The sequence below is a fragment of the Anguilla anguilla genome, chromosome 3, assembly GCF_013347855.1.
Source record: "Anguilla anguilla isolate fAngAng1 chromosome 3, fAngAng1.pri, whole genome shotgun sequence".
In the NCBI taxonomy this organism is placed as follows: domain Eukaryota; kingdom Metazoa; phylum Chordata; class Actinopteri; order Anguilliformes; family Anguillidae; genus Anguilla; species Anguilla anguilla.
The window spans coordinates 23,801,923-23,826,246 of NC_049203.1; the positions used below are offsets into that span (position 1 = coordinate 23,801,923).

Consider the following 24,324-nt stretch of genomic DNA (forward strand, 5'->3'; position numbering starts at 1 on the left):
GGCTAAAATAATAAAAAAAATACCAGAATTAAACAAAAATACAGAGATGGATCAACCATTGCTGAAAACAATTTGTTGTGCACCCCTGTTCCTATTTGTTTTGACTATGAACCTTCTGGAATGACTCACAGAAGCAAGGCAGTCTATGAGTGCTGACTCAATATTAACATAGGTTGTTTTTAGGCCCAGATACGCTGGGAGATCTTAGAGTGGTGGGTGTTTGTTGGGTAAACAGAATATATTTTCCTTGAAAGTTTGGTTTGAATTTGTAGTTTGAAATCTAGGTACCACAGAGATTTCAGCCAGGTATGTGGCAATGCACATATGGAGCCTTGAGTATCAGAGAGGGAGCAAGAAAAAACAGTTGGGTGTCATAAGCATAGCAGTAGTAGAAAAAACCACAGACAGAAATAACAGAGCTAAGTGATTTAGTACAAAGAAAGAGCAGATGGGGGCCAAGCACTGATCCCTGAGGAACTCCTGTTGGGAGAGTGCCTCTCAAGGTGATTTGCCAACAGCAATCTGAAAGGTATGATGCACACTAGCACAGGGCAGTGCCTAATATTCTTAGTCCTGCTAGGGCTGACTGAAAGCTGGTGGTTTTCCATGTTGAAGAAGAGAGTGCATAGAAATTGTTGGCAAGTTTAAGTAGCTAGCTTTAGCTAAGCACAAGTTTTGTTTCTCCTTTTTTAGAACCCATGTTGTTTTAAATGGAAAAGCTGCTGGCCTGCTACCCAAACAGGCAGATAAAAAGAGAGAAGACAGGATGCAACATGTTTCCCTTGCTTTAAAGTTTCATGCTATTTGCATGTACCAATTTAAGTTCTGTTCTACCAAACAGGGTCCTTGTAATGTCTTATATAAGTCTACTGAATATTGGATGGGTGACTAGCTCCAAAAATATTAATGTGACCTGCTGCTAACTTCAAACTTTTGTTTGGAAAAAAAAATTGGAGTACTTCCTGAGGCTTTGTTCGTTTCTGGACTGCATCAGAATAGGGTGAGGGTTCCCACTCAGCGGGATAACCACAGCTCAGTCCCACCCCCACCCCCCCCTCCCCCCCCCCTGCTCCAGGGCTTCCTGTAGCCACCCTTGAAAGACTTTGTCCACACACACACACACGCACAAACACACACATGCACGCACGCACACACAGACAAACACACCTACACACACACACACACACACACACACGCACAAACACACACACACGCACACATATAAACACACGTATATACACACACACACACATACACACACACACAAAGCCTGATCGTCCTGTTCCAGGGGGCTTTGGCTCCTCAGTGTTCTATCTCTGGTACAGTTACCATGGATACAAGCAAAGACATGAAAGTACAGGGGGGAAAAAATCAAAAAGGTTTACAGTATATACCTTTTTTAATACATATTTTGTATTCATTGCTTGTTCTGTATATAAAACTTTATGTGTATTAAAAGATGTGTGACTGGCAAAAACTTTGCATATACCAGCTGGGTTCATGGTAATTAGGTGTGAATGCCCCTGCGCGATGAGGTAATGATATCCAATGTACTGTGTGTAATCCTACTCACATCAAACTGTCACTGGTTTCCAGTTTATATAATCATGACATTAGAATGTGGTTTTCACACAAGAAGATATGGCAAATTAAATTATGGGCTTGCGTTATTTAATGCTGGAAATTTTATTTAAAAAAAAATGGTTAGGACAACATTTCAAGTATAATGGTCTCTGTAAGTGCTGTCATTATATAGAGAGGTGTAATCATTTCAAATGTACATTTCAGTCTGAACCTTATTCTATTCTGTTTTAGTGAGGTTTTTTTTTTTTTTCCTTCAGTTTTCAGGGATCTCAGTGCTACAGAATAGCTGGAGGTTTTTTTATGCAACTGATTAATCTCTCTCTGGAGGAGTTGTCGAATGGTGTGGACTATCAGTCCATACAATGTACTTCAGTGGCAGGGAATGGGTCACAGTTGTGCTGCAGTTGGATAAAGACTGCAGTAGGATATCGTATTCAGTCTCACCAACAGGACTTTTCTCTCCAGCGCACAAAAGCTCAAGCCCTCCAACACTATGATACAGAAAGCCTCTATCTTTCAAACTGAGTTTAAGATCTCTGACCACACTCTACTCTTCTTCCCTACTGAGAAATCCATCTAGAATCTTCTACAGGGAATAATTGAAACAATTTCTTATTTTTTTTCACTACTTCAATAGAGCCAAAATGTGTTTTTGTTGATAAAGACATTCATATTGTATTGTATTATGTGCAGTCAACTTTTAAGAAATAACTCAATTTTTGTCCTCACATGCTTCAATATTCCATGAACAAAATTGATTAAATTAGCTAATATAATTCTTGAAACAATGCTTTTGGATCTGACCTTAGTTGGTAGGGTTCAAGAATTTATGAATGATTTTCAGTTTAAATTCAGTTTATGTGGTGACATCTGATATTTCTGACTCCATGAAAACTGGTAATCTGTAATTAGGATGGAACAATGAGTGAGCTATGAGAACACAGTGTGCTGCTGGTACACTTCAGCTTGTCTACATTGACACGGAAATTATAGCACTGACAACTGTCGAGATGAGTGCTTCTGAATCGATGGGGTTGCTTGCGAAATTCATCGAAAGCCAATGACTAGGTCAGACAGACATGCTGACAGGCGAGCAGGAACCAGGTGAGACTGCCAGGAAGAATCCTGGTGACATGGCTGCCAGCTCCTACCCCCTTCCTCAGAAAAGTAATCAGGGCCCATAGGGAGACGAACCACATCTCAGTGTGGAAGGTGAGCTGACAGGTAGGGAAGGTACGAAATTGCAATCCATTGATATTAGCAATTAGCAAAGCAAGAAACAGTGAATCGAATAGAATGGATAGAATACAGCTATAAGCAGATCAAGGACTTACTGAAGGACAGTGAATCACTGAAAGGTATGCTGCTGAACATTCTATTCAAGAAAAACAGCTAATTTCATTTGTGAAAGAGAACTAAATATTAAAAGAAATTTAGCTTTCTGTATAGTGTCACCAAACGCAGATGCTATGTGTATGTTAGTATGATCTATGCTAGCATCGTTCTTTGGGTTTCTTGGTTGGCCTTTTATTGAAAAATGATGTATCAATTCAATGTTTATTTTTTAATAGTAGTAAAATATGTATGCATACAACTGGAAGCATATATCCATTCTTTATGCTGTTTTCCAGATAAAAAAATGACTACAAACAGCATGTTACTTATGTAATTTTCTATTCTTGTAACAGAATTCCTGCAGCAGTTATATGATTTACCTCACATATATTCTCATGGATGCATTCTCTCATAGTACCTTCTGAATGGGCACTGTGACACACTCTCATTTACATGGAAGCTTTTGATGCTTAAGGGAACACAGAGCTGAAGAAGCCAATGCATTGAAAAGAAATCAGAGATAGAAAAAGCTAGCTCTCTGGACTGAGTATCTCATAAAGAATTAGTCTCTCTGGGACACAAGGGCATAGGGCATATTCTGTAGAGCATAGGGAGTAGAATATAGGAGAGTCTGGCTTAGCCGGATATGCCGAACTCTGCTGGTATCTAAATCAATGGTCAGGTACCGTCCTTACCCAACACACATGGAAGTTACGCGATTCTTGGGCGTTGTTTTCTTTGGGTGGTGCGCGGGCGGAGGAAGCTGGTGATTGTGCCGAAGTACGCCCCCGGCTGTAGGAAACGGCTCTATACTTTGGCACAGCCTCAGGACATGCCACCCCCTCCTCGGGCTGATAACCAAGGGTGGGGGCTGACAGGCCTTCGACAGCATGGGGGAGGAGTAGTCTGGTGGCTCAGTGTGTGACAGTCTACTGGCTGTTCCTCCCTCACAGGCCTGGTCTGCGAAGATCATTTATATCTGCTGCGAGGATCGACCTACTGCACAGGAGACTTGGCTCAAATCATTCTGAAATAAATCCCAAATGTAATCTGTATATGGCTGACTGAAATTTGTTTTGCTTGTATTTTTTATTTTTTACTGTTGCGTGCCTTGGAACACTTTGGCCTGAACAGCGCAATATAAAAAGGAAGTTGAATTTCATTTGAATTTAATTTGAGTCATAAGATCGCAGTAAAATTTTAAAGCACCCCTGCAGATCTCTTTGAGAATTTTCAAATGTGATGATCAAAAATTTTGTTTTGAATATTGATCATTGAATTTATGATCTGAAGTGGCACAAATAGTTATTTGCTCCAGCTCCAGAACTGCTGCAAAAAGCTTTATTTTTTATATGTATTTTGTAAAGTATCTTTTATATTTGGATCCATCAGCACAATTTTCCTAGAGTGTGTTGGAAAAAGTAACTTTTAGACTGTATGTCCATTTCATGTAATATGGGTGTAGCCTATATTATATCCTCCTAAGACCTGGAAAAAGTATTACATAATACAAAAGTCTTGGATGACAAAAAACAGTTGCTATGAAAATTAAAAAGAAATACAATTTTATAGTATTATTGAATGTCCCTCGTACGGTAGGTTTCAGCATAGTAGAGTATATGGTCATTGAACTTAAGAGAATTGCTTGGAGGATATGAGGGACACTTAAACTAAGATACACTTTAAGCACATCTGGGAGGTATCCTATGTTATTACGTTCCTGACTGGCCAGAGTTCATTTCTGTGGTTTTGTACTCTACCTGTGATTCCACAGGAATACATCCTGTAATGGAGTTCAGAGAAGCTTTCATCCTTTGTCTTGAGACCTTAATGTGTGACTCATTGCCCCGTTCAGGTTTAGCCCTCACGCTGTTTGACTAATTTCTCCTTTTGTTGTCTCTTCTGCGGCAGGGAAAATGGACCCTAATGGCTTGTCGCCGAGACAAATCAAAAGCGACAGTGATGATGACGACCTGCCAAATGTGACCTTGGACAGTGTTAATGAAACAGGTTCCACTGCTCTCTCCATAGCCAGGGCCGTGCAAGAGTGAGTGCCACTCTCTTTTTCCCCGTTGGGCTTTTTCCTTTTTTTGATATTCAGACTCGAATAGCTTTTCCTGTTTCTATGGGGTTTTTTTTTTTCAAGGGATTATGGCATCGGTATGAGCTGCTTTTGTGTAAGAATAGGAGCTTTAAGTTACTGCACAATATTTCAGTCTCATTAAGCTGGGTTGCAAAAGTTGCCATGTTTTGGTCGTTTTTTTAGCATATGACCTGTCTTAATCTGTCTTAATAAGACCTCCAACACAGAAAAAAAAAAAAAAAAGTTCCAATAGATGCCTGCATCTAAAATAGCATTAGTGCGAGCGATGATTATTCCGTGGTTTGTGTGTGCGTGTGTGCCTGCGTGTGCGCGTGTGTGTGCGCACTGATGTGTGCATATCTTTGTTTGTGTGCTTAAGGCAAATCCTCACTGGACAGTCTTTTACTCTGTGTGTTATCGCTGGAGGCCGAGCGTCGGGGGAGTGGGCTGGGTTTGCGGCTGGGGGGGCAGATGGCGGTGTGAGCGCTGAGAGCGCGCGGGCGGCCAGGCTTAGCGCTCAGCGTAAGCGGACCCTCCCTGGCCCGCGGACTCTGATTTCACTCAGGCTTCCAAAAGCGGCCGGGGGTGCCTGCGCGTGCCCCATGTGGGCACCCCTGTTCCCGCAGGCGACCGGCCCTGGCGCGGGCTCCGCTCTCCATGGCGACGGCCCCCGCCAGGGCGACCGGAGACGATGGGCCGGGTCCAGCGCATGTCCATATTGCGCATGTTTGAATTTGAAACTGGGAACTGACACCAGCCGGGTTTCTCGGCTCAATATGTCCAGCAAGCGACAGCAGGGTGCAGAGCATTATTGGAAATGTTCAAGCTGCTTGAGAAAATTAGATTGGTTTATATTTATTTGTACAGTGATAGAATGTTAACTGAGTTTTCACTTCTTAACCTTTCCTTTTCACTGTCTCGCTCTCTCTCACACACACGCGCGCAGACAAACATACACACATGATACAGACTCTATCTGCTGTTCTCTGTCTCTGTAAGTGTGTAGATTTTCTAATATATGTTCGTTACATAAGGAATTTCCCCCGAAAGTCAGTACAGGTGGGTGTCTTGGCCAGACATGACACACTTCACACTGATACTCTCTTAAGGCTAGGCAAAATAGCAATGTTCTCCTCATTAGACATTCTTATGTTCTCACATCTATGAGCACTGCTAGCCGTATAAATATCCAATGACTTTGCTGTGGATGTCCTTTTCTTCAATGAATGTTGCAAATGACATTGCTCCGCCTTTGAGTTTTTGCTCTGCCTTTTTAAACATTGTGATACACTAGTATCACATTTTACTTTGCTATATTCCATTCATAGATTTATGAATGTGACTTTGATATCATACTATGCCCTATGAGATGATATACTACATATTAATTTTGGAAGTCCGTCTCTACTAAGACAAAATTCCTAATCATGTATAAATGTTGTGTGACTTGGCTGCATTTAAAAACAATGACCACCGTGCCTCTGCTGTGATGTGTGCAACTTTGTCTTATGGTTAACCAATTCATAAGCCCTCAATGTTTGCTCATCGTCTTTTGCTGTTGTATCCTCATATCCTATTCCTCAGGAGTGACTGTAGGGTATACCAGTTAGGGAACTGGAGCTGCTTGACCTTGAACTACTCTTGGCTTAGATATTGAAAATTTGATTCTCAGGTTGGGCAATGCCATTGTACTCTTGAAGGATACTTAATAGTAAATATTGGGGTGTATAAATAAAACTTAAAAAATTAAGCTGTGTAGGCCACTAAGAGAATCTCATAAATGTAATTCTGTTTGTTTATGCTTTATCGGCCTGTTTTTACATTGTTGAAAGAGCTGATGTCTCCCCTTCTCTTTGTTGTTACCTGAATGGCGGTGTTGTGAATCGTTCATTCTACAGACCGGTGCCGACCCGTGTGTTTATTCAGAAAGAGAATCTAGCTGATGCAGAGGCAGGGGTTGTAAAGCAAGCTTGTAGGGGGCAGTCTGAGGTAAGCCCATGAATAAGTCAGGGCCCCTCCCGGGAGCATGCGTTTGACACCGGTTCCCCCTCCTCCTCCCCCCCATGTACTCCATATTCATGAATCCCTTGGGGATGGCTGGCTGAACTGTTGTTAGAGAAGACTCCAGCTTTTTTTTCTGGCTGGCCCCCAGGGACCCGGGGCCACTCGGTAGAGCGGGTTCAGGGGGAGAACCGGTGAGTGTAGGGGTTGCAGACTTGTGAAAGAATGGACGCTCGGGGAATGAAAGTTAGCCAGGGCAGTCTGTCACTTCATCTCTCGTTGATTATTTATGACCCCAATGCACCGATGGCCTGCTCGGCTAACCAGCCTTAGCCTGTTTATCTGACCGTAACATAGGTGAGTGTGTGCGCGTGTGTGTGCGTGTGCATGGGTGTGTGCGTGTGCATGGGTGTGTGTGTGTGAGTGTGTGTGTGCATGCACATGCGTGTAGCACAAATTAATAAGGGATCACAGGTTAATTTCTTGTGAATGTTTGGAAAGGAAGCATCTCAGAAACACACGCACCACCAGCTACTGTATGGTTGGCTATCTATATGTGATCTAATGATTTGTGTATATTTTATATATGTATTTATAAACCATATTTGTGAGGTAGTCTAGAGAAAGAGAAGAGCTTGTAATGCCAGTGTGTCGCCACTGATCCACAGAGCAGGGTGAACCATGCAGAACTCCATGGCAGATGATGCACAGCAATAAAAAGAATCAGAAGACCAGAATGGCAGGAACCTCATTTGAGCCTAACCTATGTTACACTTCCTCTGTGTCCTGCTTAGCCGCTGAGGAAGGAAAGTGACTGAATCTGGATGCCAGAGGTCACGGCGGGATTCGGTCAATGATCCGGAGTTTCAATGGACTGGTTAACAGAGAGCTCTGACGTCTGAAAACATTACTCAGTGCTTCATTACTTTTTTTCCCATTTTGCTTTTATGGTGCTACCTTTTATCTCAGTTTTGTTTGTGTCTTTAATGCACATCATTTAACTTTAAAATGCAAAATATAAAAAATGATATATATATATTAGGGATGTGACGGTATACCGGTATGACGGTATACCGTAAAATTCAAATATGAAATAGTACTATCATAAACGTAACGTAATACCGTGATAGTAAATCACGTGACAAAAGCTATTTTCATGCAGGGAATTTTTTTCCAACCATTACCCTAATAAAATATCTAAATAACCGATATTAAATAATATACTGGACCTGAATTGAGATAATGAAATCTGATCCTAGATCTGTATTTAGAGGCAAAGTCGTTTAAAAACACAGGTCTTTCCAGCCAATCATTATGCTTGATGCCAGAAAAATGGCCTGAAGAAGCAATGGTTTTGATTGTTTGCCCGTTACAATCAATACAATCATTTTCCCCAAATAGTGGCGAACTGACATGGGTCTGTGGAAAAGTTTGACTCCGGTAATGTTTTCGGGTGCACGTTTCAGACCACGCCCGGCCAAAACACTCTGATTGGTTGGGAAAATACAACTATACCGGGAAGGTTGCCTCCTTCGTTTATGCCTAGAAAGCCAAGGCATCGGCCAGGCTCTGTTGAATGAAGTGAAAAAAGAGACTGGCTCGCAAGGCTATGCACTGAGAGACTTTTTGGACGTTTTGAAAATAGACATGCTTTCACAAGAACAAACAAATATTGATACAGCATATCAAATACATTGACACAGGATAACATTATAATTCTACACTGATGACTTATACAACTGTTGTTTCCATGCTGATGAATTGCAACGTTACAGCTCTCAATTATAACGATTACATGTTTGAGTGATTGTGATTTAATTGTAGGCTATTTGACATTATCCGTAGACCAGGCTTTTTAGTGTGAGTCCCATTCATTTGAGTAGGGTCCAGGAAGTTGCCTGCTTCCACGTAACGTATGTGATACGCAAATGTTTTTCTCCCCTTTGTGGCTGTTGGTATTGCACTCATTGGCTGAAGTATGTGAGTAGGCGTGTCAAACAAGGTTGTTGCTTACAATAAATATGCTAATTTTTGTGAAATTCCATATTTACACCTATGATCTCTCTTTTTTGGCTGCCTACGATAATTTTCTTCAAAATCCGATCATTGTAAGCCTCCGGTACGATAGTTTAATATTTCCCACCTGGCAACACTGGCTAGCTTGCTGTTATACAGCTACACGGCATCTCCATTTTCCGTCCCTTACAACACTTGCGATGTCTGACGCTGATTCTGATACCGACCATAATGAAGAATTATATCCCTCCAAAAAGCAAACTCATTCATCTGTGTGGGCTCACTTTGGATTCAGGAAAAAGGATTTTGATTATTTTAAATATACAATTACAAGGAGTACAAGGAGAACTATTCAGTTGCATTTTTTGTTTTATTTTTCAATTAAAATGGTTTAAAAAATCTGCAGGTCCATAAATAAACAGATCGAGTTGTAAACTTTGTGTGATTTTTTAGCTTAAAACCTGATACCGTGATATACCGAAAATTGTGATATTGAGTAGTACGATTTTCATACCATCACATCCCTAATATATATATAAGTATTATTTTTTCTGAGTCCATATCGAAGGAATGCAAACCCACATGGCAAGACAAAATTGATTTGATGAGGTTAATTTAATTTGTTTTTTGCAAAATATTTTCATCTGCTTGTGAGCAGTAATTGGATATTGATTCTCTTACTGCGGCTAATGGTAAAAAATTGCATATTAAAATGAATCCCCCACCATACGTGTGTATACTGTAGGAAGAGTCTGCAGTGTGTATCGGTTGTGTAAGCAGCCGTGCTCTCTTTATGCTGTCCAAAGTAACAGCTGTCTACCTCCTATTCCAGTCCTCAGAAGTAAGTGACAGAGTAAAAGAGGGGTGGCCTCAATGGAAGACTCACCCCACACTGTATTAAATATTTATTTATTTAATTATATTTGGGGTTTGTTTCAGTGAATCAGTGATATTATTACTAGTAGTGGTGTTATCATTATGGTTATCATTATCTGTATGGATTAGTGGGGAGAGCCAGGCTGTTTGGACAGGCGTGTGCAGATTTTTTTTTAAACCTGTCCTACAGTATACACTTTCCTATTATTCAAATTAAAAAAAGAAATAATTATAATTAAAAAAAACACTAGTGTTGTCAATCACTTGCTGACCCTGCCCCTCTTTGAGCCTTAGAATGTGCACCAGGCAACTTTCCCTGCTTGGCTGTTTTTAGTGTAGGAGCTCTGACTCGGCTCGGTGTGTGAGTTTGATTCGGCTCGGTGTGTGAGTTTGACTCGACTCGATGTGTGAGTTTGACTCGACTCGATGTGTGAGTTTGACTTGGCTTGGTGTGTGAGGTGAGTTTGACTCGGCTCGGCGAGTGAGTTTGACTTGGCTTGGTGTGTGAGGGGAATTTGACTCGGCTCAGTGTGTGAGTTTGACTCGGTTTGGTGTGTGAGGTGAGTTTGACTCGGCACGGTGAACTGGACTCCACACACCAGTTCAAATTCACAAAGAAGTTTCATGTGAATTAGACAGTGAACTTTTAATGCATACGAGTTAGCCGTCTTATCGTCGAAGCTCTGTGTGCGTTTTCCATTTGCCTGAGTCTGAGCCCCTCCACTCCACTCGCCTTTGCTCTGTGGGAGAGGGGAGCCGCAGTTCAGCCTCATTTCTGCTGGATTTGCTCATTTCCGCTGGGCCCCAGGGTGGCAGACGGCCAAGAGCAACAGGTGATGCCTGCAGCCAGGGAGAAGCAGGAAGTGGGCTGTGTGGTTGAGACAGTTCACCAGAAGGGCCGTCTGGCCCCCTGCGAAACCACCCCCGTTCCTCACACTCCTCCTCCTCCTCCTCCCCTGCCTCCGCCTCTCTGTGCCAGTCAGACGAGAGCAGGGCGAGGGAAAGTCTTCCTGATGTAGGAAAACAGAAGCGTGGGCAGCCCGTTATGTGGCAGTGTTACAAACGCACAGCAGACATTCAGGAGGCCTGTTACATTTCTGTCTATTCCTATTGGAGAGCATTAATAGCATTTTTAGTTTAGCTTTAGCATATAGGCGTGTTCTGTGGTTCTGTGTGTGTGTGTGTGTGTGTGTGTGTGTGTGTGTGTGTGTGTGTGCGTGTGTTTGCGGGTGTGTGTGTGCACATGTGTGTATGCTTACACATATTTGTGTGCGTATGTTTGTGCATGTGTGTGTGTGTATGCATTGTGTGCATGTGTGTTTGTATGTGTGTCTGGTGGATCTTAAGGCATTTCTTTAGTAGAAGCTGAGTGGACCTTTAGGTGCGTAGAGGGGTGTGGAGCATTGTCCTTTTTGTCTCAGTGGGATTTTGGGTCCACACTAATATGGTTAATGTGCCCCCTGTGAGATTAAAATATCACTGAGATGTCTATGCAGACCTGCCAGTCTACCTACAGATTATATGCACTGCATCTGTATGACTAGCTCACATCAACGTCAGTCTGTAACAAACATATGTGTCATTCTTTTTGTGTTACTAAAACTCAGAAATGACCTCACCTTGTGTTGTTTTAGCATCATGAAAACATTCATTCAAAAAAAAGAAAGCATTCTTTAAAAAAAGAAAAACAAGACTATTAAAATATTTGGCTAAAAGAGTACTATTTTTCTCTTTGTCAATCTTTCATGATTCATTGCAGATTTTATCACTGAAAGTTGTCTGCCATGCCTTTCTCAAAAAGGGATGGAGTGACCCCCTCTAGTGGTCAGAGACAGACAAAACAATGTACGTTTTTATTTTTTATTTTTTTATCAGCGCTGGATATTGTAAAAACCAGAGTGTCACTCTTAAGTGTTAGGCTTTTGAGAGCTGCACAAAAGACTGATGAGCTCTTGAAGCAGGCTGCATCAGATTGCTGATCAGAGTGGGTGAACTGATTATTTAAATTAGATACATATTTGCAGAGAGAAAATTTGTGTTTGAGAATTTTATTTCAGCACCATAATATGCAAAGCAGGCAGTGGATCTTGTGGAAAAGTTAATTCGTGTAAGGATAAAATGTTACAGAATAGATTAAAATTGTGTGCTTTGAAAAGAAGACATTACTAGTCAGTGATATAAGTGAATAAGTATGTCGCTGTCAAAATTAATTTTGATGTGATTTAGATATGGCTGTTTATGAAATAGGGGAACAGTGTATTAAAAGGGCTGTAATTCCAACACGAATAAATCACTCAATATGACATATGACATATGGTGACATTTCAGGTTCAGGTTACTTTATTTCTGCCCGTAGGTAGATTTGGTTTGCATTTGCAGTAGACGAGGCATTATTGTCAGTATTGTTATTGTCTAATTCTGATCAAAATTCTGACCATCCATTTATGGCATGCAAATGGCACAACTCACTTCACGGCAAGTTATGAAGTTGCTTGTGTGTCATTTTTTTTCATCAGTAAAGTCTCAACATATTATACTGTTAGCTGATGATGTGGCTGGTATGATGTAACCACTGGAAATGCGATTCCTTAATTAACGTGATGTTTGCAAAACAAAAAAACTGCATGAGCACATCATAGGGCATTTTTATATATTGTTACAATTATTCAGCACCTCTGTTACAGTCATACTGACTAGGACTGCTTGTAATTTGGTTTTGATTGTATCCGACTTGATGAAGTTATGAATGTAATTGAAACGGTTAATGACTACTAACGTGTCAAAGTTGCTTGAAGTAAAATTTCATAGTGCTAGGGAAAATAGCTTTGGGGTAAATGAGCAAAATCCAAAAAGTGTTACATTTACAGCGATTCTCCCCTACTACTTATACAAAGTCTTGTTCATACTTTCCTTTCATAAGACTGCCTAGTCTGTAATGAGTACTTGTGAACATTTGTAATATTCGCATTATTAATAACCCATTCTGCTGTCTCTCCCCCCGGTGTTTTGCAGTTCCATGTCACCGTTCAGTATTGAGAGCCTGAGACGTCCTCGAAGATCTGAGTCCCCAGACTCCAAGAAGAGACGCATCCACAGGTGTGACTTTGAGGGCTGCAATAAGGTGTACACAAAAAGCTCCCATTTGAAAGCACATCGACGAACACACACAGGTGAGTTCCTCTACGGCCATACAACCATACTTTTTTTTTTTTTTTACTTCATATTTTTATGCGCAGAAACATCAAATCACAACATTGCAAATATAACTTTTTTTTCTGCATTGCGTTTTTACTGCCAACAGTTGATCTAAAATGTTTTACGATATATAGACCTAAATAAAAGTTTTTTGTTTGTATTAACATGTATTTATTGGTTTTTAATTTTCTTTGACATTGCATTCATAAAAAAAAAAAAACGTTATTTGAAATGCTGGTATGCAGGGAGTCTAGGAGCTAAATGTCAAAAATAGAATTTAAATATATTACATTTTAAATATGTCAAAGCAGACTAACTTCTGTGCTGTATTTGAGCCTGAAACCTAATATAGTGGTTACACGAATAATATTACATCACATATTCCTATTGTACTGTAAGCAAACAGACTTAACTATGCTTTATTATGATTTTGCTTTATTTTTTAAAGGTTGGTTAGCTGATGTCTAACAGACAGACAAAGAGACAGGGACAAGAGCTGAATGACAGATAGAGACAGATATAAAGAAAGGTGGATTAGTGCAGCAAAAATATGTTAGCACATACTGTGACATCAATAAGAGTGTGATTAGCTCCCTAAGCTGAGGGCCTTGGTCTTTAGCTCAGTTGGCTAATCATATCTCTTGTTGTGCAGCTAGGGGTCACGGTTGAAAACCTGAAGCAGAGCTACCCTATTAAATAGACAGGCGGATAGACAGTTAGACTGACAGAAACAGACGTCTTAATTAATTCATGTAGCTTCTCATTCGACATTCACCTGGGTGTTTCCCCCTCTCCACTGCGCAGGCGAGAAGCCGTACAAGTGCACCTGGGACGGCTGCACCTGGAAGTTTGCCCGCTCTGACGAGCTGACGCGCCACTACAGGAAGCACACGGGGGTGAAGCCGTTCAAGTGCGCGGACTGCGACCGCAGCTTCTCTCGCTCCGACCACCTGGCGCTGCACCGGCGCAGGCACATGCTCGTGTGAGCCGGGGGGGAGGGGGGGAGCGGTGAGGGGCGGGGAAAGGGGGCGGGGCTAACGGGAGCACGCACAGACAACGCAGGAGAGCTGGGCCTTTCCTTGCACACGCAGGAGAGCTGGGCCTTTCCCCTGCATGCCCAGGACCCCCCCCCCCCTCCCCCCCCTCCTCCATACAGAGAGGAAGGCAACGGACAGACGAACTGTTATGCAGACGTCGAGGGAGAAAACAGGGTCTGGCTCCTCGGATCGGCAGAGGTAGGGCCCGGAAGCCAATAGGATACTGGCGCGAAGTCAAAGAATCTGTCCTTTACTGAGCACTGTTTGATACGTTTCTCTTACATTCAAAAGGCATATATGTTCCTTGTTTGGACAAACAGGTATTACGGTCAGTATCATTGTCAACTATATATATATTTTTCAGTTTTAGTATATATTGTTGTTTTGTATAAAAGGCTGCTTTTCTGCATCTATAATGTGAAACAATACAGACAGAATGACTGTGCTACTAGTGCCGCAACACAGGCAGGTTTCTTAAAGAACAGTATTATTGCACAAATCCTTGCATCTTTCCCCTGCTCTGTGCTCTAAGCAGTTTACAGGACATCTACAGGACATTTGATTGCCTCTTTGGAATTTTTAAAAGACAATACTCCACAAGCCTAAATACATAGGACACAGCGGATTTTTGATAGCCTAAAGTTGTCCAATAAACCAATGGCAAGATGATCAAGGACGTAATTGTTTTCACACGCACACGCACACACACACACACGCTGCATATGTATATATACATGTATGTTATTAAGCAGTTTTGCAAACCTTTATGTAATTGTTTTTTTTTTTTTTTTTCATAAAGTGGATTTTTGAGAAGGTTACACCATGTACATCCCTAACAGCCTTTGTATAGTTGGATGTGTAATAGTAAACTTTTCCAGTCATCCTTGAATCTCCACACGGCAATATCTTTCTGAATGCCCATTTTAGTTTTTTTTTTTTTTTCTCTAGTCTAGAAAATCATTGGTGGTGCATTCTGTGCTGTGATTAGCAATCCATAAAGTGCAATCTGAACAAGTGAATATAGTTTTGTGTAAAAGAAAAAAAAATGTACAAAATACTTTCTGTCATTTTATGTTAATTATTATCTTTATCTGTCTGCTTTGATAAAAAACAAACAAAAAAAAAACAGTATTTTGAACTGCAGAATTGTAATATCAGTATGTATAATTTACAACGCTTTAAGCACCTTACACTAAAAAATAAGAATTCAGTTAGTTCCTGAAAAAGTAGTATATTATATGAAGTGAAAGGGATGGGGGATATTTTTGTTCTTGTGAAAGTTAAATAGGACCGAATATAACCCCCAATTGGGAAATGGTGTTAAGGGAAGCTTCGTCTCTGGGTCCCATTACCAGCGGCTGTCTGTTACAGGATCTCTTCGAACATGGAAGACATCTGGGCATATATGCTTTGCATTATTATATATATATATATATATATATATATATATATATATATATATATATATATATATATATATTAATGCATTTGCCCCCTGCAATACTTTCACATTGTTATTGCTAGATTTTTAATTGGAACATAGGACAGATTTGGACAGATCCAAAAAAGGGAATGTGGATTTATGATACAACAATTTCTACCAGCAAACATACAGCATTTCCCAGCTGCCCCCTAGTGGCCCACTGTCTCACTACAGTGATTCGCAAGCAGACAGTTGTCTTGAGATCAGGATGAGCAGGCTAGACAATGCAAAACAGATTGGCCCTTCCGCTAGAAGACCTCTGCAGGGCCAATTTGCAAAACGGTTCCAGACCAGCAGCTGCACTCTCAAAAGAAAGGGTTTCAAAACGCTCCTCTGTGTCTCCATTGGGGAACTCTAGATCTAGATCAAAGAATGGTTCTTTGTCAGGCAAAATGGTTCAATCTCAGAGCTTTAACATTTTTCACACCTACCATAGAGGGTTACATAGAGAAACTAATGAGGTTTCTCTGTGGAGACAAGCCAAAGAGCCTTCTTTTCTGAGAATGTGGACGTTTTTTTCTGAGTGCTAGCTCGTTGGAATCATTTCCCTCACGTTCCAAATTTGACTTTTTCTCCAAAATTGGAATTCCCTGACGAATGTGTAAGCCCAGCCCATGGCTACAGTGTCCTCTGTCAAATCTGGCAAACCCCACGCTAACACGTTTCCTCTCAGCCATATTGGCCAGCCTCAGCCTTTGCTTCTTTTCAGTGTGCACCTCCAGCTGAGCTGGGCAGTCGCTGTGTCAGATGACTACACTTAAAATGCAGCTGAGGCTGACTTGGTCACTGGTTCAGTCAGTGTTCAATTTTAGACTTTGGGTTGGTCTGCATCAAGGGCTAGTGCTTTAGCTGGATGCTAAAGGGAGACTCATTCACCTCACGGTTTGTAAAAGCATATTGCATGCTTCATGTTCATGTTGATGTTTCATCATCTAAAATATTGCCTGTCATAGCTGAGATGTACTGTTGCATTGCCCAGGTCTTGCACTCAGAAAGGGTATCAGAGTAGGAGTGCTGACCTGGGATCAGTTTTGTCTTTTAGCTCATAATGAATAAGGTTAGGATACGGGCCGGGAAAAAGCTGATCCGAGATCCAAACTCCTACTCTGAAACACTGAATGCAAGGCTCCGAGCTACTTATAATGGAATGTCAAACATCATTTACTCTCAGCAAACATGTTTACTGGTTCTACTAGTAGAAGTAAGTGATATAATAAGACTGTAACTTTTGCACATGTCATACAGACAACGTCTTTGACAAAATGTCACAAAAGACCCTGTGTTTATGGAAAAATGGGTTCTTGTTCGGGTCTTGTTCGAGATTTTCAGAAATCCTTATCTAAGAACACAATGCATGATCTAAACAGCATCGCAGTGCACATTGTATATTTTGAAGTTATATGCCCATACACCGGAAAAGGCTTTATAAGCAAAGGCCACCTGGATCACTTAGATTCTCCATAACAACCAACCAGCCTGTTTCTCTCTTCAGCATGAACTCTTAAAGGGGCCTGCTACCATTATCATGCTTTGGGTTATCTGGCATGTCACTTCAATTAGAGGCCAAGGTAGAAATTATGTGGTTTGTTACAGATATTCCATTACATTGGTTTGGTAGCATAAACACAAGTTGCCAATGGATTCTTTCTGAGCACAAATTCCAGCTTGTACTTTGATATGGTACCAATGTCCAATAGAGCTGTGGTACCCAACCCCAAACCTCTGTCATGGGGACCCCCCTGTGTATGGTGGTTTTTGTTTCAACCACAATTGCAATCCCAAAATTGTAACAAGTTTTAATTACAGTTGGTGCTTTTCATGTTCAGCTATTCATGTCATGTAGAATTAACCTCTCATGTTGAAATTGTGCTATATTTCAAAGGACTTCATAAAAAGAGGATGAAAACCCTAACTAATCAAATTAAAGACCTAAATGGATCGATATGACTCCTAATTGGCTAAAGTGTGGACACATGGCCACTAAAACTAATCATGAGGTAGACAAAGCAAATGGTAATAAGCCCAACCTGCATGGTGTTAAGTTAAAGGTTAAAAAAAAGAATTGAGCAATCACATATTCAGTAGTCTAATTATGAGGCTGCTGATCATGTAATTTGATCAGTAACATGTTTACCTCTTTATATTAATTTTTGCAATAAAGAACAATTAGAATAATGTAAACATGATATTTTTATTCTTCATGGCATGTATAGCTATTTTTGACGTAATGTAGCTTAAGAGGGTAAATAATCCTTCAAAATATGAAAAGTACCTAATTAAGAAAAAATAGCAGCTCTTTAAAATTCTGTGATTTTAATTTTGTCTGGAACAAAAACCAGCATACACAGGGGGTCCCCAGGACCATGGTTGGGGACCACTGCAATGGAGGAGAACCTCAGAACTGAGACAGTAAATAACAGTGTTTCTCAAGCAGTATACCGTTAGTGAAGTAATGCAGTTATGTTACTATGAAGTATGGAAAATATGTCTGAAAAATGCTGCAAACAAAACAAAAAGGATTATGCTGTGTGTTATGTTCAATATGAAATGAGACCAATATGTTTTGAATTTTGATGCTAGGTTTCATATATTTTGTGTGGACACATGATTACACCAGTTCTTCAAGTCAAAAATGTTTGATTGCCTTTTAGGAAGCAAATAGCACCAGCACCCTGTTTAAGTGATATATAGTTCAGTAATTCTCATCAACACATTATCATTTCATATCATTTTTCACTTTGTGATTTTCTGAAATGAAGGGCACTTCTTCTTTGTTTTGTTTTTATTTTATATTCAGTTTCTGTACAAGAGGTGTTTTAAAATAATGTAATATATGTGAGTATTTCAAAACCCAGTTTTATATAGAATGTATATACTATTGTGTGGATGGACTTTTTAACACAGATAAATACTTTGAATACATTTTTACAGGTAGTAAATTATAGAATTTGGTATATTCAGGATGCTTAAAGCATTGTCCTAATTACACACAAAAAAAATATTTAATTTCAGTTTAACTGACTGGTTCTAGTTCTGTTTTTCCACAACAAATAAGGGGGGAAATCTAAACCTGTGCATATTTTATTTTTCAAAAATACTCCATCAGAGCTTTCAATGCAACCATGCCATAAAATGTGGTGTGTTTCACTTCTTTGTTACACAAATGCATTATATTTATATATGCATTATATAATACATGCATTATATAATATAATGGAATTTGACAAACTTGACAGTGTCACAACATTTGTTAATGGACCTGTTTTTCCCTCTTTAAGTTATTATAATTAAAATTAATCATGTAATCAATTTTGGATATAGCTTGCAGTTTATGAACACTCAATATATTTCCTTTAGCTGAATTTTTACCCGTAAGCGAGGATTCATTTTTGTGGCATAATTTTGTAACGGCAGCCAGGGTCAAAGTTATGCAATAATCAGTAGTGCCTCCTAATAACTGTACTGTAGTGTGGACCTGTACAAGCATTACACAGACGAGAATTACCACAGTTAGCTGCAAAAATTGATAATGAATCAATCAAAATATTTTTAACAGCAGATTAACCAATATGCAAAAGTTACATTTTGCAAACATCCCAGCCTTTACATTTGAATTTTTGTTTTATGATGTAACAATTTTAGACATAAAATAAGACATCTTAACAGCCAGCAGTGACCATCTAAAAGGGGGGTCCTCCCCCTCCCCACCCCCTTTTTTATAACATTTTATGTGTCTCCTATGGTAGTCGCATATGCTTTGTAAGGACATATTAACAACTTAACCTCAAATCACCTCTGAAATGAATTGATAATGAACAGTTTTTTAACCCTTTCAGGTTTTTTGCACAGATTTACTTCATGTACCCATTTGCAAAGCCAAGATAACTAGAATAATGGCTTTTCATTTGTACCATGTTATTTCAAAGGAAGTTGTATGGTATTTCACTGGGAAACTTCAAAAACATATATTGAATGTGCAACGACTGGGACCCCAACTTTTGGACATTTATTATTTTATTTTAATTTTTTTGTTTTGTAAATGTATTAGTGCATTTTTTCCAGTTAATATCAATGATGTTTATTTTATCTTCATTGTAAACTAAGTAGCTGAGCTGATACCTATGTAAGTGTACTGATATTATCTTAAGTGTTGTTCTTGTATTTATGTACAGTGTATGTAATGTAAATATAATTCAGAGCTTTTCATTATTTCAGTAAAAAATATTATATGCGATGATTAAAAGGGAGTCCCAGATTCGATTTTCAGAAAATTAAATGCCCCAGTGTCTTTGAAGAGATTCAAAAGAATTTGTTTTCTTCTTTTTACAATAGCGTCAAAACATTTTGTCAGTACCTTGCTTTTTCAAGCATTATTTTATTTTCCAAATGAATTGACCTGTGAATTGAAATTGAGTTTAATCATAAACATGTATTATAATCTGAATGGAGGCATGACGGTAAATAAAGTTGAATTTTGTTTTTAATAAAAAGATCCTTTTCCCATTTGTGGAGATTAAGATGCACTAGGATTTCATCAGAAGAATTAAAGGAGACAACCGGCAACAGGTTTCAGGTCTATGAATTCTCAGCCGTCATTGTTCAACCCTTGGAGACGGGGGGTTGGGAGATCTTGTCAAAAAGACATCTGTGTTTTTGAGGTGTCAACTTTGTTCAAGTAATTTATCCTTAACATTGCTTATCTTGTCAATGTGTGGAATATCTTGCCAATTCAAGTACCAGAGACAGATACACTTAGGCTGTTCAAGTACGGGCCTGACACAGTCCTGGATAGACTCTAGACTGTAGGTATATGACAAGTCTAGATCGGCTGAGCGGTCTGATCACATTGTGTTTGTATGTTTATGTAATCAGAGGGCCATAGGTTTCCCTGGCTGGCCATGTTTGCTCAAGCGATGGCTTTCTCCTGAAATCATCAAGCTGTATACACAAACAGTATAGAATTAGATCTCTCAGGCTATTTGCCAAGAAAATACATTGGGAGGTAGCTGACAGGAACTATAATCTATAATATAAATCACATGTTGGGGGGGGATTCACAGCCAGATTAAGTTATTCCAATACATCACATCTTCTGAGTCAATACAGAAGGGAATAAGGAAACAAATATAATGGACTTCATAAACACACTGTATCATACTCAGTATTATGTAGGCAGTTCAATTAAATATCTTGTATAAATATCTTGTATGTATATTAACTTAGATATTAACACGGAAGAGAGAAATGGTACACATATGCAGTAATAGATTCAGTTTAGCTCTAATCTTTTCAATGATTCATTATCTATACAGAGGTATTTAAATCATTATTGGTTGATTGAATCTGGTTATATTTGCTAAAAGGTATCGCTTATGGTAATTGAATATACTGCAGTATATTGTAGAAATGTGGGCTTTTTGAAAGTATAATGCTAAATATATTTTAAAGCCAATATGAAATACATTGTAATATCTGAAAGTAGCATTAATTTGCCCATGTATTACGAAATGTATATAATGTAAAACCTATGTATTGTTTTCCAATATATTTAGCATGTTTCATTTCTAAAAGCTATTGTATGATTGAGTTTCCATTGCAAAGATGTTCTTAAAGGTACACATTTTCTCCTGTAGAGGGCAACAAGTGCCTGTGTTTTGTGTTTCAGGTTGGAAAGCAAAGGAGCTATAATAAGCAAAACTATGAAATTCTAGAGTTTTGGTTTTGTGATTTTTAGTTTTCTTAATTATCTGGATCGATTCAAAATTTTATAGAAAGTAATTTTATTTATATTTTCATTATTTTCTTATTTAAATGATAATTTTATAATGTTGGAAGTAGCATTTAGGGCATTAAAGTTGTTTTCAGTTTCATAACGGTGTGCATAATTGAAATAATAAACTTGGCCACAACCTGTTCCACAGTTTCATTAGCCTTTGCAATGGAACTTTTTATTTTATCCCACATAGTTTGCATGTCTATGTCCTACTTATATATTTTTTTTATGAGCATCATCAAACAGAACACAATTTATTGCATGCATTTGCATTCTTTACCTGTTTGGCGAATTTGTAGTCAAATTTAAGTTCTGGTGCAAATTCTATTTTTACTACTGTGGGAAATCATATTGGAGATGTTTATGTACATGTGGAGATTTTCAAACGCATTGCTGTGTTTCTTAATCTGTTGTGTGGTGTAGTATTTTCATAGCATTGTATATAATACACACAGACTGTGTTTTGATTTGCACTGAAATTTAATGTCATGAGCAACATTCTACTTGACATCCCAATATTGGGATATGTATATCTGACTCAGGCAGCATCTCAGAATCACAAAGCTGCAAGCCTTTGGTCACATGACAGGTACTATATTACTGGTCACATGACAGGTACTATATTACTAACAGATCCCAACGATCCCCACCCCACCTTTTGATTTGGTTTGGATAACTATGGAAAACCATTCTTGTGACAGACATTTTATAGCTGATGAAAGTGTCGTCAGAAAATAATTGTAGGCCATACTTTTTCCCATTCACTCAATTTTGAGCCCGTATGAGCTTCAAACATACTGTAAGGCTTACACTATGAACATATGGGCAAGCTGACAGAATATGGACACGCCTCATTTATTCAGATTTCTGAAAACTGAATTTCACTTTGCCTGAGGATACTGTAAATTGGCAGCTTTGATTGAATCTATAGCCCAGTATTCCACATCAGAATGTTGGATGCAAATAATTCCTTCATAGTAATTATTTAGGGAATTGGATTTCATTGTCAACACTGATTCCTGTTTTTAATTTTTGAATTTTACAAATATGAATGACAACCAACCATATGAAGCTTTGTAAGCAAATAGCAAAACACAATAGCCAATATCATAAGACCCAGAACAAAAGGGAAATGTAGTTAAAATTATTTTGCGGCCGCAAATAAATAATAAAATTAGTGCTGCATATCTCCTGAACTGTTTTTGTTTTATAAAACAAACATGACACTTTTATTATTGAAATTATTTTAAAATTGAATTGCATTGCAGGCACAGAGGGCATGAATGTCATGAAATTATTTAAATAATTCAATTACATTCATGAAAGGGCTAACATTTCTGCATCTTTGACAATTTGTACTTTTTACCTGATAAGAATAATTAAGAACACTTTGGTAACAAAAAGACTGGAGGTTTGCTCAAGGGCATCAATTACAACTTAATTTATACAGATGCAGTACAAATTTGCATAAAAAGCAATTCCACAGATGGGTTTATGACGGTAATTAATGTTGCGGCATGTGATGTAACATCTGGCTCGTTGTAATGTTTGTGACACTTTAGTTACTAGAGAAAAAGAATGAAAAGCACGTTGACTCAGGGAAAAGATGCCTCAAGTACAAAACAGCGTGTGGATATTGTGCTAGATGCATGGGTAATGAAAATCTAATTGTATTTACAAGCAGACATCAATTTCTCTCATTCAAACACATGTAAATCCATTTATTATTCACCAGATAAGAAGTTCCAGTTCCAATGAGGAATCAGCAGTTATCCATCTCCCGTTATTACTATGTTGACCACACCCCTACAGGTCCACAGCTGATGTGTGCACTTTGACAATACCTGCAAGCTACTGCCATTTATCAGTCTACAGTGCATGGCACTATAGGGCACATCCGAACAGAGGACATTTGTTGAGAGCAAATAGCCTTTGGGTGCCTGGTTTGTCATAGGAACTAATGTAAAGGTTATCAGAGAAACACTGGCTGACCTAACCTCACCCTGCAGAAGCCATAGCCCAGATCTAGACTTGAACCAGTCTAGTTGCTACTGGTAGACAGGGCTACCAAGCGGCACCTTTACCAACCAAATCACTTTGTAGGCCTTACAGTTCCCCAGCTTAGCAGCTTAATCTTTCCACCTGGTCTGAAAATCTAAGAACTCTGATGATACTATATGATACTATAAAAGCCTGCATACAACCTTTAATAACATCTCTCATTGGATCAAGAAGTTTAAAATGGGTTTCTTAATATAGCATGCCCACTGAGAAGATCCTTAGGAAAGTGTTCCAGCTTACCAGCCCTCATTAGGGTATGATAAAAAGGTATCATCATTAGGGTCACCAGTTTGTCTCCCCTTGTTTTCTTGCACGGTACTTCAGTCCTCCACCAGCTAGAGGTCCCCATAGCCTCTTTGTCAAGCTCCTTCTCAAACAATTATTCCATTTGCACCACCTCTAATCTAAATTAATGTAATCTAAGTTTATTAAGTAATTGTACTGATTAAACACAAACTAAAATTGACAGCAATGTTTACAAGTGACACTCAGGTGCTAAATTCAGTTGGATTACTTACTACCATGGGCATACTGCAGTAATTTCAAGTGTTGTGCAGGGTCATGCTTGGTTTTGTTAGAAGCAGTGGGAAATTCCCTCATTAAAAATGAGAGCAGTTGTATAACATTTAACTTGCATAAAATAATTCCAATATGATTCAGATAATTCACTAATTATTGGCAACAATCAAGATCTTACATAGAATCAGGTATATTAGTTCTGGGCTAAAACAAGAACCGGCACCCACACCAGCCCTTTTCAGATAAGACTGGACACCCCTGCTTTATAAGAGTACATTATTCTTTTTACTGCATTGATACTCAGTCCTGGTCCTGGAGAGCCACAGAGTCTGCCGGTTTTTTATTTTTTCCTTAAGATCAG

General features: G+C 39.1%; 1 protein-coding gene across 4 annotated transcripts in view; it reads left to right on the forward strand.

Moving 5' to 3' along the window:
* The window catches only part of LOC118222945 (Krueppel-like factor 12), a 52,820-nt gene extending 32,707 nt beyond the window's left edge, over window positions 1-20,113 (forward strand). For all 4 annotated transcript variants that reach the window (XM_035408898.1, XM_035408896.1, XM_035408897.1 and 1 more), the window contains exons 4-6: window positions 4,831-4,966; window positions 12,908-13,065; window positions 13,895-20,113. In XM_035408898.1, coding sequence (XP_035264789.1) covers window positions 4,831-4,966; window positions 12,908-13,065; window positions 13,895-14,076 — 476 coding nt within the window. In that variant the 3' untranslated portion in view covers window positions 14,077-20,113. The remainder of the gene's footprint in view (window positions 1-4,830; window positions 4,967-12,907; window positions 13,066-13,894) is intronic.
* Window positions 20,114-24,324: the final 4,211 nt, after the last annotated feature.